The following is a 19,560-nucleotide window of genomic DNA, read 5'->3' on the forward strand; positions in this document are numbered from 1 at the left end:
GGTCAGAATAGCCCATCTTAGCCCCAGGAGCAATGGCTATCTCTGCCTAAAGCCAGGTCTCTGTTCACTCATTCTGAGGTCCCAGATCAGCCAGGCTTCCTCTGAAACATAGCTGTGGCCCTTCAACTATAGAGATGAGCCAGACTTAATGTCTTAGATGCTGGGACCTGTGCCTTTCAGACTCCTTTGCTGCAGAAGAACTGTTGGAACCAACCACATGCCCTAGAACCCCAAGTACATGGTATTTTCACCTGCAGATGCTAGTCTCTGTGTTCATCCCAGTCCCTTGAGAGGTCTGAGGGCTCCAGTTCTCTCTGCCCTGCCAGGGATCTAAAACTATTAGAAAATACACTAAGAAGAACTAACAAACCCATGGAACTTAAGCCACCATTTATTATTCATTCAGAGTTCCCTGGAAATGGTGAGATGGGAAAATTAAGTGAAATCTCTCACTGCCTACGGGAAATCAAAAGCATGGAAGAAACTTCTGCTTCAGGGCCTAGGGCAGTGATTAGTTCCAGACTAGCCTTCCTGATGGAAACAACTGTAAAACTGGGAGGCAGTGGTTTTCAGGCATTGCACGACAGGCGGCTTAAGATGAAAACCCCAGAGGGAAGAGAAACTGATGAGGTGACTCTATGACCACCCAGATCTCAGCCAGGGGACAACTTCCTGAGTCCACAGAAGTTCTGACAAGCTGAGGATGCAGAGATCAGAGTATGGATCAACAGGCAGGGCATGGGGAAGGAAAGAGCTATGGAGGGGTGAAGGTCAGAAGTGCATCGGGATACCCACAAGCCTTAGGCTAATGTCTGGACTGCACATGTGCAGAGAAACACTACCAGGGCTTTGTAGAGAGTAGCTGTTAATGGGGCTGAGAGTGCACCGAAGTTCCCAGAGGTCCAGCAGTGCTAGAGAACCCTGGAGTTATGACCCAGCCAGAGAAAAGACACGTGGTCGACATTCCAGGCATCCGCTCAGCCATCAGAAATTCCACTACTTAGAAAGTACAAAGGCCAACAAGGCTTACCATAGAGATCTAGCCTAACAAAGCCCTAAACCAAGCCCTAACAAAATCCATAGGGGAGACCAAACTTGGAGGCTGAATCCCATCAAGTTAGAAGTGCTGGGGAACCACTTCGGGCTTTCCTCGGATCCATCCTCACAAAGGGGAAAATTATACCTAGCAAGGTCAAAAAATAAATCTGCCTACTAGGATAAAAATTAACATTAAAATAAAAATTGTTCTACAGAACTCGGGATTTCTACAACTTAGAATTCTCAAGAGCCAGTGTAAAATCAAGAACTACTGGATATGTAAAGAAACGGGAAAATGGGATCCATGGTCAACAGATAAACAGATAATAAAAACTGCCCAGATATTAGATTTTGCAGAGGACTTAAAGCAGATACATTCGATTCAATTTAAATAAATGAATGAAAATATGGTCTGAATGAGTTAACATACAGGGAATCTCATGAGAAAAATAAAATATACAAAAAGAGAAAAAAATGAAAATTCTACAAATGTAAAGTCAAATAACTGAAATTTTAAAATCCATTGGATGGGACTGACAACAGAATGAAGATGAAAATATTAAAAGTTAGTAAACTTGAAGATAGGTAAATATAAAAAATATCATATTAAAATGAAAAGAAAATAGTTTGATGAAATCTAAAAAGCTGAAGTTACATAAAACCAAAAGAATCACTTCCAAAGTCCCATCAAAATTGTAAGACATTTTTGTGAATATAATAGATATCAGAAATAAAAATACAATTTTTAAATCCTACCTTCCCCATCTTGAATATATATTTAAACACACCTGGGTAAAAATTGTCATAAGAGGAAACAGAAAAATAAAAATTCTTGAAATTTTTTTTGCCATTTTAGATTTCTTGTTATCCAGCATGATTAATAGAGTTACATTAGTAAATACCAATCAAATTTAGTCAACATAAAATTCTTTGTTGCTGTGAAACATAAATTTTAGTGGGTTGAACATTTTGATAAACTGTCAGCAAGGATGTTACTTTGCCTTAAATCAGAGTTTGTCAAGAGTGGTGCTAATAGATGGCTGTGGGAGGCAGTCCTGTGCATTGCGGGATGTTCAGCGGCATCCCTGGTCTCCCATTCCCTACCCCACTGTGTCAACCAAAAATGTCTCCAGACATTACCAAATGTCCTGTAGAGGGTAAAATCGTCCCTGAATGAGAAGCACTGCCATAAACAAATAGGTCTTTCCCCCCCCAGTTCACTCCAAAAAAAACAAACAACAAAGATGCTTGGTTTATAATTTACAGTAAAAACAAACTTGTCTTTCTATTAAAATACTTGATGTTAAATCTTGAAAGGAATTCCCTTCACTGAGTGAAAAACTTCCCCAAATATGGGGAATGTTAGATTTTTATTATCAGGTTTAATTTAGATTTTCTTTAAGCCTGGTTGGTAGGGTTTGGATTTTTGCTTTCAATAAAGCAAATTTTATATTTTCTGGCATGTGCCATTCATCATTCGCTCACCTATGCATAACAAGTGCAAATTAGCTAAACACAGCTGGGACATTTCTATTAAAACAAATAGCAATCTATTCCTAAGTCATTAGTTAGGAAAATATGCAGTTCTCTCGGGTCCCCTCCCTCCTTGGGAGCTTTGTACTATCTCTTGACTATTGTTCAACAAACTTTGCTTTGCTGAAAAAAAAAATAGAAAGTACAGAACATTTTTTCACATCAGTTATCTAAATCGAGACATCTTTTTCATCAGTTTAAAAATATTAGTAAAAGTTAATACCCAATTCTCCCCGAAATGGGACTACTGATTAAGGGCAATGTGAAGCTTTAAAAAGAAAATATTATAAAATCTGCAGGTTCTGGCATTTAATCAGGGTGGAAATATAACCACAAAATTCATATCAGCAAAGGTATTTATTATTGTTGATTCTTTCCCTTCTAAAGAAGAAGGGAAAAAAAGTCCCAGAATCTTGCTGGGTTTATTTGTGTGTGTGGTCCCCCCACCCTTCGCCCCCCGCCAAGAAAAAATACACAATAGTGTAATATCAGAGTAAAAATGTATGCTCTAAGTCACATGCAAGTCCATTTCATGTCACTCACCTATATGATAAAGTCCAATCCAATCACTGGGGTCCACCTCCTCTTTAATATCCCAGAAGATAATGAGGTTCTGGGCTTGCCCCAGCGTGTACTCGTACATGCTCGCAGTCAAGCTGGAGCGGCTCTCAGAAGTCACCAGGTCTGTGTCGCTGTTCGCCCTCTGTAGGGTCATGTTCTCTGGCATGGAGCTCTGGGAGGCCAGGCTCTGGAGGTTCTCTGGGCTTAGTGTGTACCGCATCTGGGGATTTCTACGCCGCACAAAAAGCAGGTGCTCCCGGGCTGAGCTAGCCATCCCGTCTGCCTCTTGGAGGTTAGCTTCCTACAAAGCTGCAAGAGACATAACAAGCACAAATCATTAGCGTTACAATGCAAGGAATTAGGTTTAAGCTTCCCAGACGTAAAGCCCTAATATTAAAGCCCCACCATGCAATAATCTTCCGCTGTCAAAATAAAACCTATTACTCTACTGTCAATGGATGATGTCAGAAACAGCTCCTGAGAAACAGACTGAGGTCACATGAAGGCAAAGGCCATCGCACACCTGTGGCCCTTGATTTCACTGGGCACAGCTCCTCCTGGCAACTAAGGAGAAGGGGATTTCGCTAGTAGCCCTTTTAGGTCTATCCTTTCCCAGACACCCCACCTACAGAAATGGTTCTCTTTTCTTTCACCTCACCCCCTGACATGTATTTGTTTCCTGTTGAAATTAAATTTTAAAATAGCAAGACAAAAAATTTTGACACAGTTGAAATATACAGTTGAGCACAGGTTCACTTGATCAATTTCCTTCTTACAGGAATGTAACCCATTAGAGTCTTTTTCAGGAACCTGCTCAAATGTCACCTCCTCTCTTAAATACAGTGGCCATTGTCTTTAAAACTGCAACACCCCAGTCTTCCCCCTTCCTCCCCTCTCCCTGTGTTTTTCTCTAATAGCAATTATTATGATCTGATGTGCCATAGAGTACCACGTACTTATTTATCTGGTTATTGCGTACTTCTCCCAACAAGAATGTAAGCTTGGGGAAAGGACAGTCTCCTCAATAAATGGTGCTGGGAAAACTGGACAGCCACATGCAAAAGAAGGAAACTGGACCATTATCTTATACAATACAAAAAAACCCCAAATTCAAAATGGATTGAAGATTTGAACATAAACCCTGAAGCCATAAAACTCCTAGAAGAAAACAAAGGCAGTAAGCATCTTGACATCAATCTTGGCAATAATTTTTTGATCTGACACCAAAAGCAAAGGCAACAGAAGCAAAAATAAACAAGTGGGACTACATTACACTAAAACACCTCTGAACAGCAAAAGAAACCATCAACCTTGACGCTCTCCTGTCTCTATAAAGCAGAACAGTGCCCCAGCGGTGCTTGTGTATAGCGAGGGAGGAGATGAAGTGGAGAAAGGATGGAGGTTATCCGTATATCTCTTTAAAAAACACTCAACACAGCACTTTTTCTTTTAAGTGATTTACAAATATATATAGGTTATTTGGAAGACTTGTGTTTATAAATCAATAGCTGCACATGCTTAAACTTCACCCTGTCTCAATATGTTCATCTATTAAATGGAGGTGACTTTACAGTACCATGCAAGATTGTTGTAAGGATTAGAAAAGTCATAAGTGAAAGTATTCAGTAAAAAGCAATTACTGTTACTTTAGTAATAATGTAATTGCTGAATTAATTAATGCACTATTTAGTTTGGGGTAGCTCCAAGGACTGGAAAACAGTTAACAGAAGTCAAACGCTACAGACTCCTTTACCCATGAAAAAATCACTGAGAGTTCTGCCTCGTGCTAGATGACCCTGCAATGAGGAAAGAAGGAGAAAGCAGTCCCTCTTTCCCCTGCCTCCCTATTCCACGTGGCTTCCAGCTCCCAGAAACCAGAAATCAGCTACATGAGGAAACACAGCCCTTTGAATTAAAGCTTTGGAACTCAACCACATCTCTTAAATAATTGTTTCTACATTTAAAAAATTAATTTCAATCTCCAAACAATCTGCTTGGGAAAGAACCTTTAAAGCCGAGCACCGACAAGCTGGTAACTGCACATAGTGAAGGGCGAGATTAGAGAGAGAAGTTAGAAGAACCTCGGGCACATAATATGAAGCAAGGCAGTTGAAACCTCACTAAGAGTGATGAGCAGGGAGCCATTCCAGGGTCTCGAGCAGAAGAGTCGACATATGAAATATAGTTATGAGAATTAGAGAGCCTCCGAAGGGCTGGGAGGGAAACAGTGGTAGGGAAACCAGTTAGAAGCAGATCAGTTAAGGTATCCAGCACTGAGTGCTGAGAAATGGATTTTAGTAACACAGAAAGGAAATATATCAATTGGGAATATTTCAAAGAAAGAGCCCAAAGACTTGGCAACAGAATGAATACAGGGGATAAAAGTAGGGGAAAATTAGGACTAAATTCTAGATTTTCAGTCTAAGTAACAACAGAATCCCAGAAACATTGACAGGGCTGAGAAAATCAATACCCTCTTGGATGGGTTTGAAGTAAATGAATTATGTCCAAGTAACTATGTCCCAAGGACTCTCGTGAGGCTGGGCTGAGTTTCTGGTTATTATGAGCCCAGGGGTCAGACAAATATTCAAACGCAAGTTTCTGCTTAATAATAGCCTTATTATTTATTAATTAGAATCAACTATGCCAAGTCATCTCAAAAAGGCTTATTAGTTCGGGGTTTAAAAGCCTCATTCAGGGGGTGCCTGGGTGGCTCAGCTGGTGAAGCATTCAACTCTTGGTTTCAGCTCAGGTCGTGATCTCAGGGTTGTGAGATCAAGTCCTATGTCTGGCTCCATGCTCCCGTGGAGCCTGCTTAAGATTCTCTCTCCCCCTCTGACCCTCTACTCCCCCTCCTGCTCATACTCCCTCTCTATCTCTCTCTCTCTCTAAAAAATTAAATTAAATTAAATTTTAAAAAGCCTCATTCAGATATTTTACTCTACATAACTTAGATCAATGCAAAAGAAATAAAATTAGAATGCTTCGATTACAAAGAGGGACAAGAGTCCAAGCCTGTATTGGAAAACTTCATTTTTCCCCTATAGGAAAAGTAATGTATGTTTCAGAGTTCATGTTTCCATGGAAAATAAGATCAAACATTGTGCAAAAATTAATTCTCAAAGTTGCATGAAAATGAAAAAAAATAAAACCACTCTAAATGTTATAGATAAAATTTTACTTTATAATTTTACTTTATTCAATGCAATAATTCTCACATGTGAAAATTAGCCACTGAAATGACAGAGAATGGCTGCTTTACATTTTCTCCTACTGAAATCTAAGAATTCTTCATTTGCTTCTTGGTTTCATACCTATGTCTTATGCAATAAGAAAGACTAATTGTTCTTCAGAAAATTATCCATGCTCTTCTGAAAAGCTTTAGAAGGTAAAGCTGATGGTAAGGGAAACTGATTAGTATCCACCGTGTTTATTAAACAGAAGGCTGGTCTCCTTTCAAGCTCCTTAGACAGACAATACCTCCCATGAGGAACCTCTGCAGCAGCTCTATGTCCCATTCCCAAAGGACACAAGGTAACATAATGCAGCACTCCTTAAAACCCCTCCCCCTTCTATTTATGATTAGGTCTGCATTGAGCTGCTCTCCCAGATAACTGACATCTGCTTAAACAACAGCTAAAAACAAAATCACTTTTCTTCCAGAGGTCAAGAGAGATGCAATTACTAAGCAAACTGCAAAACACCTTAGTATACAACTTCATTTCCAAAAGGAGCAGATTTTGTGTAGAAGATACAGACAGTAGCAGATGACAGCAAGTGTTTTTATTTAAAATATTTTTGCTCAAGAATCTGGGGGTGAACATCAATTTACTAAATCTCACCTGAAGGGCAAGTACTGACAACATTCCTTGTCAAAAGATTTTTACAAACTAGAAATACTCCCTAGGATTTTAACTTCTTAGACTGGACACTGATACATAAAACCAATAATAATAACAAAAATCCTTGTTTAACCTTTCAAATTCCAAAAAAATACCACACAAACACACACACACGCACGCACACACACGTGCTCAACCATACTATGCTTCAAACTCCATGTGTGCTTTACTACATAAATGAGGAAAACAAGGGGGAAAAAAAACTATGTCAAGAGACACGAAGGAAAACATAATTAGCCTGCAATAAGCAGAGATGTGAGAAATCTAGGAAGAGAAATCAGTGACCCATCAGACCCACAAGGCTAGCTGACATATGAGATGAAGAAAGCCATCACCGAATTCTCAACTGAAGGTGCCTCCCCAGTGGAAAGCAATCAGTGTTTATCGTACATAATCATAACCCCAATGTTCAGCTTCCTCAGCAAAAATGTTCTAATAAATTGATTAATACCAGGAAATCCCTGCTCTATGAATTGCCAGTAAATACTCCCAGGACACCGGGGCATTTTACGGAGAGCCCGAGGTGACTGAAACTTCCACTCACTTCTTCTTCTCAGGTGGAGAAGTATCAGAAAATGCAAGTTTCCCTCCAGCCTGCTGCTCTTTAGGAAAAGCCTCTTCCTCTTGTAATTTTATCCAATATGTTAGGATCCACAACACAAAAACAGCCCATTTGTCAGTTTGGAAAAGGAATGTACACAAATGGGGAGAAATAATTTTAAGTTCCAAAAGTTTTTCATTTTAAAGACTGAGTCCAACAGTGCTTGCAAGATGTTGTTTTGGCCTTAAATCACTAAATATACAGCTAGATAAATAAATGAGAGAAAATAATTCAGATTTGGCTTCATTCTTTTTAGTTCTTTAAATTCTTTTTAGTTCTTTAAATTATTAAACTTCTCTTTGCAGGTGTGAATGGATAATTTCCAAAAGAAAAAAGCTAACTAATTAATACTACATATCAAAAAAACACATTTTTAAAAAATGAGATATAATTTTTTATCCATTAAAATGTCAACTCTGAAAAATAACAATACTCAGAAGTGAAGGTGCAGCGAGACACATACTCGTAGGCTGCTGAGGAAGAAGTTTCACACAGCTTGCTGGCGCCCTGGGAGAGAAAAGTCATCTAGACCAAAACTGAAGGCAGTTTCCTCAAAAAAAAAAAAAAAAAAAAAAAGAGGAAGAAGTGGTTATTAGAAGAAGAGGACTTGAATGTTGGACAAAAATAAAGGAAAAAGAAAAAAAAACCTAACAAAATATCAGCACCCAAATGACAAACCCTTATATATAATGAGAGAAAAAACTAGAATAGAATCACAGGTATGGGAGGAACAAAGGCAAGAATGTTACTCATTTACCTCAAAAGTTGAAGAGAGATTATAATGAGCCCCTTACTGGAATGATAGTCATTGGCTCATTGGCATAGATATCAATTTTTTAAAACACTCATCTATATTTTTAAAATGCCATCAAGAAGAGTAAAACTTCAAGAATCATTTTTAAACATTATACCAGATTAGAAAAATGGGAACCAAAGCTTCATGTATTTTCAAGACCTTTTTAAAATTCCAACCTGTTTTTCAGTAAATACACATGAAATTCCATGGTCTACCCAACTATTTCTTAAAAAAAGAAAAACTCTTTGCTTTTATTTCAAGCACTGTTGGTGGTTTGCTTCTCTGTTGACAAATATCAATGGTTTGTGTGGGGGAGTGGAATCAATTCATTTCAAAGTCACCTTTTGGGTTGGTTTTTTTTTTTTTAAGATTTTTTTATTTATTTATTTGCCAGAGAGAGAGAGTGAGAGAGAGAGAGAGAGCAAGACTACAAGCAGGAGGAGCGGCAGAGGGAGAAGCAGGCTCCCTGCCAAGCAAGGAGCCCGATGTGGGGCTTGATCCCAGGACCCTGGGATCATGACCTGAGCTGAAGGCAGACGCTTAACCAACTGAGCAACCCAGGCGTCCCTAAAGTCATCTCTTTTGAAAGATATTAAACTTTTACTCCCTGAACATCCCTAGGGCAAAAGATGTCTTTCTTTTTTCTTTTGCATGGAACACATCCCAAAATATTATCTTTAGCAGCTAAAGCTGCAAATAATTACCAACTGTTGGTAAATGGAATTCAGATATGAAAAATTCTACATTACTTTGTGGTGGTTGGAACACATTTGCATGGGAAAGTCTTCCCTGCAACACAAAACATAAGCTCCTAGTTACTGATTGTCAAAAGCTGCTAGAAAAGACAACCAACTATATTGCAATACAATTGTGTATTCCATAAAACACCCAGAGGTCATAACCATAAACATGAGTAATAATAGCTGCATGTACTCTGTACCCCAAAGAACACATTTTTTAAGCCTTAATGCTTCTCTCCATTCCCAGTGCCACAGCAAGACTAAGCCAAGTTCATGTCAGATCCTATCTAGACGGTCACTTCTCAGCAAGCCTCTGTGACTCTGGTGTTTTCTCTCAATCCATCTGCTCTCTCCCTGCAGCATTTCCTCAGTGACAGCACTCCTACTCAAGTACGTAACATACTTAAAGGGCCAGGAGGAAAGCAAACAAAGGCGCAGGGGTGCAACCAAGTCTAGGCAGGGTGAGCAGGGCAGGCCCCTCACAGGTGGTGACATTTAAGCTGATTAAGCTGAAACCTGAAGTTAGGCCTTTGCAAAGTCCAGGTGACAGGTGAGAAAGGCATGAAATTGAGCGGTGGCTCTGAGGGTCAGGGTGGAGAGGGGAGGGTGGGTTTTTTCGGGGATTTCTTTATACTTCCTGAAAGAAAACATTAAAACGTTTCCTCCGGGACTTACTCCATGCATCTATTCTGCTACGCATGAAATTGCTTAACATGCTCAGCACCATCCACACCATTCTCTCCACCTGCAGCACCTTCTCCACCTTCTCCGTAGAAGGCAACACTCTTACTACTGAATCCCAGGGGCCTTTTTATATCATTCGTATTCCCTATACTTCACAACGCCTCAGAGTCTAATGACGAAGATTCATGTCTTCCCTTGTCAGACTATAAACTCTCTGAGGACAATTACTCTTTCTCTTGTACATTATATCCGCCTCAAAATAGTAAGCGTTCAGGAAATATTTTTCTTAAATAAGTGAAAGGATGGAGTTCACCGCCACTAATCAGAAAAGAAGAATCTGAAAGGACCAAATCAACAGTAGGAGCACATACTGACTTTTCTTTAGAATGCAGCCAGCCATTCAAAAAGGATTTATTAAGTAAAGGGCCTACTTTATGCTGAAATGTATGAGGTAAGGTCATTGCTATAGTATGGAAAGAAATAAAACCCCAACTTACTTGAAGGACATCGAGAGCAAACTGCCTTCTGTAAGGTGTTGTAAGTGCAGAAGTCAGTAGGAAATCACTGCAGAGAATGATCAGCAGGGACTGGAGTGCTTAAAAGAAGCCTAATGAGAAAGATTGGGGGAGCTGGACTTTGAAAGATAGGAAGAGGCCATGGAAATATGGCATGAATTCTAAGCCAAAGAAAGAATCCAATTTTAAAAAGGGAAGACAGGAATTAGCTTTCAATGGCTTCACTCTGATCCAAACCACTATCATCTGTCCTCTGAATGAATAATCACCTTCTTCACTGCTCCTATCCTTGATTTCCTGCTGTCTATTCTCAAAACAGCAGGAAGAATGATTTTTTTCAAATGTAAGTCAGACCATTTGCTCTTTACCCAAAACCCTCGAGGGGCCCCATTTCACTTAGAATAAAAGCCAAAACCCATATTATGGTCTACAAGGCCCACATGATCTGGTCCCTGGTCCTCTCTGACTTCGTCTACCACTATGGCCACCCATGCTCATTCTATCCCAGTCCCACTGCAGCTCCTAGAAGGCATCAGCCATACCCTACCACAGGGGTCTTTGCATCTGCTGTTTCCATTGCCACAGAAGCTCTTCTCTTCAATATCCACATGGCTCACCTTGCTACCCCTTCACATGTTTACCCTCTCAATAGGACCCTCCCTGACCACTCTATTAAAATTTCAACTGCCTCAACACTACTCTTTCCCTGCTTTATTTTTCCTCCATAGCACTTTCACATTCTAGTATCCAGTATAAGTTATTAGTGTCTCTCTAGTGTCTAGTGTCTCTCCCCACTAGAATGCATGCTTCATGAAGAGTTGGAAATGACAGACAGACGTCACCTCTACGGAGGCAAATGAATTTAGATGGTTTTTCAGGAGAGTACTAAGAACAAGGCCCGTTCAACTAAATGATCAATTGTTGTTTTTAACTTTACAGGTGATTTGCAACCACAGTAAGATTTCTAACTGATGCAATTTCACTGGCACCATGCAAGGTTGTGGGCGGAAGCTGCAAACATACAGGTTACCTTTCAAAGTTTGAGATTACCAACCGATGTTTACCATTATTACTGAGCTTAACAAAAGGCACCTTTGAAGAGAAAAAGGGAAAAGGGATGGAATCAAACAATAAGTAGTAATCATGTTAGAGAGGGGAGTCACATGTAAGTCATAAACACAGTCTGCTAAACTGACCTGATTGTCCATACAAGCAACCTCCAATATCTACTATGTGTGAGGCACTGTTCTAGCTCCAAGGAACCACAGATGAAACACACTCCATTCTCAAGGAACTTAAGAGTCTCAAGACTAGAAAAAGAATGGGGCGCCCAGGTGGCTCAGTCGGTTAAGCATCTGACTCTTGGTTTCAGCTCAGGTCATGATCTCAGGTTCATGAGATAGAGTCCCACACTGGGCTCCCTGTTCAGCAGGGAGTCTGCTTCTGTGCCCCTCCCCCTGATCACGTTCTCTCTCTCTCTCTCTCTCCCATAAATAAATAAATCTTTTTTTAAAAGACTAGGAAAAGAATGAATTTAAAATAATAATTGGGGCACCTGGGTGGCTCAGTCAGTGAAACATCTGCCTTCAGCTCAGGTCATGATCCCAGGGTCCTGGGATCGAGTCCCACACTGGGCTCCCTGCTCAGCACAGAGCCTGCTTCTCCCTCTCCCTCTGCCCCTCCCCCTGCTTGTGCTCTCTTGCTCTCTCTCTCTATCAAATAAACAAAATCTTTTAAAAAATAAAATAAAATAATAATAAATCACCCAATTTCTAAGATTCCCAGAGGTTTGGAGCATCATCTGGAGGAACCAAAAAATTAAATGAACATCAATGTGCAGCATGTGGATAAGGAAACAGTTCTGTTCAGTATCATGATCCTGATTATTGACACCAAGCTTAATCTCAATTCACGTATTAGGATAAGAAATGTTTGAAACCTTTCCCAAAAGAATTACCTGTATTTTCACAGTACTATCATTTTCAAATCCTTTTGACAAAAAAGAGATCTTTTTTACCTAGGTATTCATTATCCAGCTTCACTCTATTAAGAAGCTGAGGAAGAAAGCAAAACATATCACAAAACAATGAACTGCAGACTTTAAGTTAATCCCCATTCAACCACTTCTTCCTTGCAATGACAGAGTTGATCCCTGCCAGTCACATCTGTCAGTCATTCACTGAACCTCAGATGTTCCAAGAATAAACTGATTGAGAAGAGAAACTGAATAACTGGTAAAACATTCAGGAATTCATAAAAGTCAATGAAAGAGATTTTGAATAACTTCTTGAATCACATGCGAAACCACTGATGAATAAGGGCCTGGTAGAGTTAGAATAGTTGACAAGCGAAGGAGGAAGAAAATTTGAAGCAATTTGAATGTCACAGGATTAAACACAGGCTGTGGGAAGGTTGACAGAGCCCCGGCACAGTTTTTGTAATAAGACTTTCACGATTGTGGTAAGAAAGACAAACATTACATGGTGCTATTATACAATTCTCTTGGAAAAATTAACCCCATCAACTCTTTAAAAATTTCACCACCTTCATTTGTTCTTTTTTCCTTCTATTAATTAGGCCATATTTGCAGTTATAATCTAAATTTTGTTAAATGTAAGATAAACTGATACCCATAATTTGAACTTTCTTTGTCCAGGCCAAACCCCTTTCCCCCCTATTTACTATAAAACTTGGCTTCCCAAGTGAACAGATTCACTTTAAAAGGACTGCTTTTCTGCCATCTCCTGTCTACCCTCTGCCCCCACCCTCACCCTCATGTTATCTCCACAGCTACCCCATGATGGAGCAATTGATTCTAGATTTGATTTCCAGACGAGAGCACCAAGTGAGTGGGTGACACAGCTGAGATCCACACTTAGGTCCTTAAAGCCTGCTTCTCTGCCCATATACCACAGCATCCTGTGGTATCTATACCTGAGCCATATTATGTGATACCTAGGGTTACCCACAAAATTGGGGGGTGGGGAGATAAAATCATCTATGTACAGGGTTTAAAGTCAGTGCCCTAAATGCAGGTGCCAAGTAGCCTCCCACTGCCAAAGCAGAGCTCCTGAGTTACCTGAACTACCTTGCTTTCTCCCCAGTCTTCCCGTTCTCATTTTTGGCCCACCTACTGTAAGCTTTGCAGGCACAGAAAGCCATTACTTATTTGTTATGAGCCACAGATTAATTATAAGTCAACTTTATAAGCCCATAATGTTGTTGAGAAGTGGGACTCTCCCTCCCTTAAGGCAGTCTCCATGGGCTCTGACAACTCTGTAATGTGCAGGGGTAACAGAGGTCCAAAACAGCAGCTTCGCCAAGGGGAGCCCTTCCAGAGCAGGACTCAGGGACAGTCCCATCCTTTGCCTTTCTCTTCTCACCCATCCATTTTTTTTTAAAGGAAAATAAGTACATATTTAGGGGGTTCCTTGCCCAAGCATGTGAATGATTGTACTCAGAAATCTTAAAGGTAAACTGAAAAAGGAAGCTCTGCCTCCCATATCAACTCCCATATCAACACTCAATTCCATGGCATTGGCGGTGCCCTAAAGACAGTGTTAGTCTGAAGATAAAGAAGGAGGAAATTGGGCGCCTGGGTGGCTCAGTTGGTTAAGCGACTGCCTTCGGCTCAGGTCATGATCCTGGAGTCCCAGGATCGAGTCCCTTATCGTGCTCCCTGCTCAGCGGGGAGTCTGCCTCTCCCTCTGACCTTCTTCCCTCTCATGCTCTCTCTCTACCATTCTCTCTCTCTCAATAAATAAATAAAAATCTTTAAAAAAAAAAAAGAAGGAGGAAATTAGGGGCACCTGGGTGGCTCAGTCGTTAAGCGTCTGCCTTCGGCTCAGGTAGTGATCCCAGGGTCCTGGGATTGAGCCCCACATCGGGCTCCCTGCTCCGCGGGAAGCCTGCTTCTCCCTCTCCCACTCCCCCTGCTTGTGTTCCCTCTCTTGCTGTGTCTCTCTCTGTCAAATAAATAAATAAAATCTTAAAAAAAAAAAGGAGGAAATCAAGCATGATGCCTGCCTAAAGTACCAGCTTCCTCCCACCCAGAAGCACTGATGCATACAACTAATCCTCAGGGTACCCTGATGGCTCTCCAGCTGACTTCAGAACCACAAGGTGTAAGTCCTCACACAAAGCAATTTGCTCTTTCCCACTAGTCTTGCCAGATGTCCAGTGTAGCAGCAGAGACACATTCATTACTGAAAGTAGAACAAATGAGAACATAGGATGAAGTAAGGTTTGAAGTCTCGTGGAATGATTTCTAGAAAATAGACAATTATTTCAAAATAACGATAGAACTATTTGAATTAAGTTGTGCATCAGATAAAGTTATATAAGTAAAACTGCCAATTTCTCTCTAAAGATCCTGAAAATTTTTCATTTGTTTCAATGAGTCAAATTAGTTTAACTTATTACATTTAAAGAAATTGGATTCCTGTCCCCAAATTCAATATACTACAAGAAGCAGTGTTTTAGTTAATAGATTAAAATCTATTCAAAGAGAGAAATCCATTCAGTTTACAAATGAAATTAAATATTTATTTTTGCTTAGAATGCTGCACTATTAAATTTAGGAAGATACCATGGCCCTAAATAATTGTTTCAAACAAATTAAAATCTCATTAAAATGAAAATCAATTATTGGTTGTAATTGGGGAACTATCTCAAAACACTACGCACTTATCCATTATCTCAACGATGAAATTTTTAAGTTTCTTTCTTTATTTATTTAGGTAATCTCTACATCCAATGTGGGGCTAAACTCATGACCCCAAGATCAAGAGCTGCATGCTTTTGTGACTAAGCCAGCCAGGTGCCCCTGCAATTATTTTTTTTTAAAGAAGGATCCCAAAGTAAACCAAAAACCCACTCTTTGTAATAGTAAGCCCTTCTGCCCTGATGCATGAGTAACTGGGATAAAAGAAGAGATTCTGAACCATTAAGTCCTAGCACTTTTCCCTTCTTCTTCTCCGTAAAGAGGAAGGTGTTCCCCTGTCTGCCTTCGGGAGGTATGAGGACTTTGCTGGTCAGCCAGGCTGAGAACCAGAGAGACAGTTGTAGACTACTCCAGCCTCATTCCAGAGTGCCTAAGACAAGATCCACCCCTGGGCTCTTCTGACACTTTTCTCTTTGTGGTTAGGCAAGCTGGGTTGGGTTTCTGTCATAGACTTAAAGAATCCTAGATAATACCCTGGCTTTGTGTACAAAACCTACATGATAGATGAAGCTGGGAGGCAAAACTGAAAACTCAAAGAATGTGACTTGCCCTACAAAACATGGTGTTAGCCAGAGTGGGGCAAGGGAAAAGAGACAAGAAATAGACTGGGGGGTGAGGGGTGGGGAGAGAGGGCAGAGGGGGATGGGGAGTGATAGATCAAAATATACAAACTTCCAGTTACAAGATGAACAAGTTCTGGGGATCCAGTGCGATTATAGTTAATAATACTGTTGCTAAGAGAACAGATCTTAAAAAAAAGCTCACCACAAAAAAGAAATAGTAATTGTGCGATGTGATAGAGGTGTTAGCCAAAACTACAGTGGTAGGGGTGCCTGGGTGGCTCAGTCGGTTGAGCGTATGCCTTCGGCTCAGGTCATGGTCCCAGGGTCCTGTGGTGGAGCCCCGTCCCATCCACTGCCATAGGACTCTGCTCAGCAGGGAGCCTGCTTCTCCCTCTGCCTCTCCGTCTGCATGCCCCTCCCCCTGCTTGTGCTCTCTCCCTCTCTCTCTCTGTCAAATAAATAAATAAAATCTTTTAAAAATAAAGTAAAAAAAAGCTACAGTGGTAATCATTTTGCAATATATGTCTACCAAATCACCATATTTTACAGCTTACTTACACAATGTTATATGTCAGTTTTATCTCAAAAAGGCTGGGGCTGGGGAAAAGACCAAAGGAAAGAGACTGTGGGGATTTAGTTATGGAAAGCACTTTTTTCTGGGATATTAGGGTTAGGAAGAGGAAGATGGAAAAAGCAGCTACCAGGAATATGACAAGCAAGAGAACGTGTTAAACTACCATTTTCTAGACCCGAACCCAAATCTACTAATCCTAACCTACCTATGAGGTGGGGCCCATACATCAGATTTTTAACATACTCCCCAGTTAACGTTGTTAAATGCTGAAATCTGAGAACTGCTAAATAAGAAATTACCAGTTAGCGTTCCTATATAGTCCCATGTTAGACCAATAACTTAGATACTATCTTCCCAAGTGCATCCAAGTTTATTAAACTACATTTTAAAAGAACCAAAAGGCAACTGAGAGATTTCAGTCTTTGTACAATTTTTTCAATTGTATTTTCTAGAAAATTCAGACTGACATCATTATTTAAACTTAATAAAAATTTAAATAACACAAGACTTTATTTATCCCCATCCTTATTTTTTTAAAAATTTGCATGACATGTTGCCTATGATATTCAATAAGCTGAAAAGAAGCAAGCCAAAAAAGCAAGGGGAAACAAGCCAGGAGTAAAGTTTATATCCAAAACTCACACCATTTAGCACTGCTCAGGTACTGGAAATAGGCCATTAATTTGTCTCTGAACTTGCTAGCATCCCAACCAAAGAATTACAAGAATCACAGCCTCAGTCCCCATATCCATAATATAAATAAGAATGTTTTCCTGGTGGTGAAACCCGAGAGAATTTTCTTAGTCTTCATGACATATGAAGTATTACTCTGCATTCTTATATCTACATCAACTACGACAGTGTTGTTGTATTACCATTTTCGTGACATATCATTGGCTTAACACAAATAGCTCCAATTCAGGCACATTCACACATAGCTCTACAATGGTCTACAATGTGCTATCCACTACCTGAGCTACCAGCCACATGCAGCTAATGAGCATCAGAAATGTGGCTAGTCCAAACTAAGGTATGCTGTAAGTATAAAGTACACACCAATTTTAAAGACTTAGTGCCTCCAAAAAAAAGTAAAACATCTCATTAATACATTTTATATTGATTGCATATTGAAATGATAGTGTTTCAGGTTTACTGAGTTAAATAAAATAGGTGGTTTTGTTTTTGTTTATTTAAATTTTGCTTCGTTAACATACAGTACAATATTGGCTTCTGGAATAGAATTCAGTGATTCGTCACTTACGTACAATACCCAGTGCTCATTACAACAAGTGTCCTCTTTAATCCCATCACCCATCCAGCCCATCCCCCCTCACCTCCCTCCATCACCCCTCCGTTTGTTCTCTATCACTAAGAGTCTCCTACAGTTTGTTTCCCTCTCTCTTTTACCCCGACTTCCCATATATTCATCCATTTTGTTTTCTAGATTCCATATATGAGTGAAACCATATGGTATTTGTCTTTCTCTGACTGACTTACTTCACTTAGCATAATATACTCTAGCTCCATCCACATCACTGTAAATGGAGAACTTTCATTCCTTTTTATGGCTGTGTAATATTCCATGGTGTTTGTGTCTGTGTGTGTATGTGTACACCACATTTTCTTTATCCATTCATCAGTCAATGGACATTTGGGCTCTCTCCATAGTTTGGCCATTATTGATAATGCTGCTGTAAACATCAGGGTACATCTATCCCTTTGAAACTGTATTTCTGTATCCTTTGGGTAAGTAACTAGCAGTGTAATTGCTGGATCATAAGGTAGTTCTATTTTTAACTTCTTGAGGGACCTCCATACTATTCTCCAGAGTGGCTAAATAAAATAGATTTCAAATTACTCTCAGCTGTTCTTTTTACCTTTCTCAAGGTGGCTCCTAAAAATATTAACTAACATGAGTGGCTTGCATTATATTGCTCCTGGAATGGTGCTGGTCTAGTAGCTATACTCCAGTTTAACTCAAGGATAAGATTTAGACTTAAATTTTAGAGCTTAGAGCAATAACTGGACTTCATATTTTTTAAGCAATTTTTGGTGAATGTAATTTCTTATAAATGAGTTTTCCATAAGAATTTGGCAATGGAAAGCTCAAGATAATGTCCACTAACAAAAATCTGACCTTGAATGACACAAGTGACGAAGGGCAAAGCCTCTGGGAAAGATCTCATTCTTTCATCAACATGACGGAGGCTGACCAGTACATGTCCCTACAAAAAAGGCCACTCCTCTCCTGCATGGAGGCTGGTGGAGGGATAAGTTCTGAGCAACATCTTCCCTAGAAAACAATTCCGGGCCTTGTTTATGCATAGCCAAAGGAGTGACTGACCCCAAAGCTCTAAGGAAAAAACATGGGCCCCATAAACATAGCCTGGTATATTTTTAGAGCAGTGCTTATCAGTGGGCTACTGTCCAATGAGATAATCTTAGGATTTCAGCAAATCAATTCCAAGACAATGCCCCATCCACAAGGACCATTAAGAATCCATGATGAAATTGTGGCCTTCAATGAAAACTATCTTATTTTCTGGTAAATTTGCTTTTAATAGTAATTGGTTATGCTTAGGTAATATATTTAGGGAACTCAGCAAGACCTTTATACACTCTGACTTCAAAAACCATGTAACTTTACCCACTCACACAAGAGAGAAGGGGGTAGGCTCCATTCTTTTTTAAGAAAACAGACTTTTGTGAATTAAAAGCATCTGATCACTGAGGGCTGGCGGTTCCCTGCAAAAAACTAGTTATAACCCTTCTTGTACATCACAGAAGTTTAGGGTCTCTGACTGAAGTGATGCTAAAATTTGTTAGGCAATTACTTCTAATGAGGACTCTGAAAGAATCCAGCCAACTAAATTAGTTTTAAGCCCATGTGCTCAAAACCTCAATAAAAAATAAACTGCCCCAAGTGCTCTAATACCAGCCAAATCCAAACCGAGGGTAGTGGTGTGCAATGAAGCACAAGCTTTGGGAGGTTTTCACATCAAACTAAGACTTAAGAAGAAAGGAACATTCTAATCAGGATCTGCATATATGATCATGAAAGAAAAATTTGCACTGACAAAAGATTCCTGATTATTAATGACATCTGTTGATTTTTAAGTGAAGCTTTAAAATATCATCTGCTTTAATGTTCAATGATAGCTTACACTTGGTTACTATGAGTTCTATTTTTATGTAAATTATGTTATGGAAAAATGAAGTTTAAATCAGGAAGCTCAAGCCAACCAGGGTGGGCTCTGCAGTTTAGAGCATTTGCAAAGCTCATGAGCCCCACCTAATGACAGCACACCCAGAGCTCTGGAGCAGCTTTGG

The 19,560-nt window shown here is 39.8% G+C and overlaps 1 protein-coding gene across 6 annotated transcripts in view; it reads right to left on the minus strand.

The window, feature by feature from the left end:
• HECW2 (HECT, C2 and WW domain containing E3 ubiquitin protein ligase 2) overlaps positions 1-19,560 on the minus strand; it is a 353,828-nt gene that overhangs the window by 217,090 nt on the left and 117,178 nt on the right. For 5 of the 6 annotated variants that reach the window (XR_003519441.2, XM_027591370.2, XM_027591366.2 and 2 more), the window contains one exon: positions 3,115-3,441. Coding sequence is in view for 4 of the 6 variants with exons in the window: in XM_027591370.2 (XP_027447171.2) it covers positions 3,115-3,406 (292 nt within the window). In the remaining 2 variants the exon portion in view is untranslated. Of the gene's footprint in view, positions 1-3,114; positions 3,442-19,560 lie in introns of those variants that run through there. The other variant, XM_027591373.2, reaches the window with a different exon arrangement.

This window comes from Zalophus californianus, chromosome 3 (genome assembly GCF_009762305.2).
Source record: "Zalophus californianus isolate mZalCal1 chromosome 3, mZalCal1.pri.v2, whole genome shotgun sequence".
In the NCBI taxonomy this organism is placed as follows: domain Eukaryota; kingdom Metazoa; phylum Chordata; class Mammalia; order Carnivora; family Otariidae; genus Zalophus; species Zalophus californianus.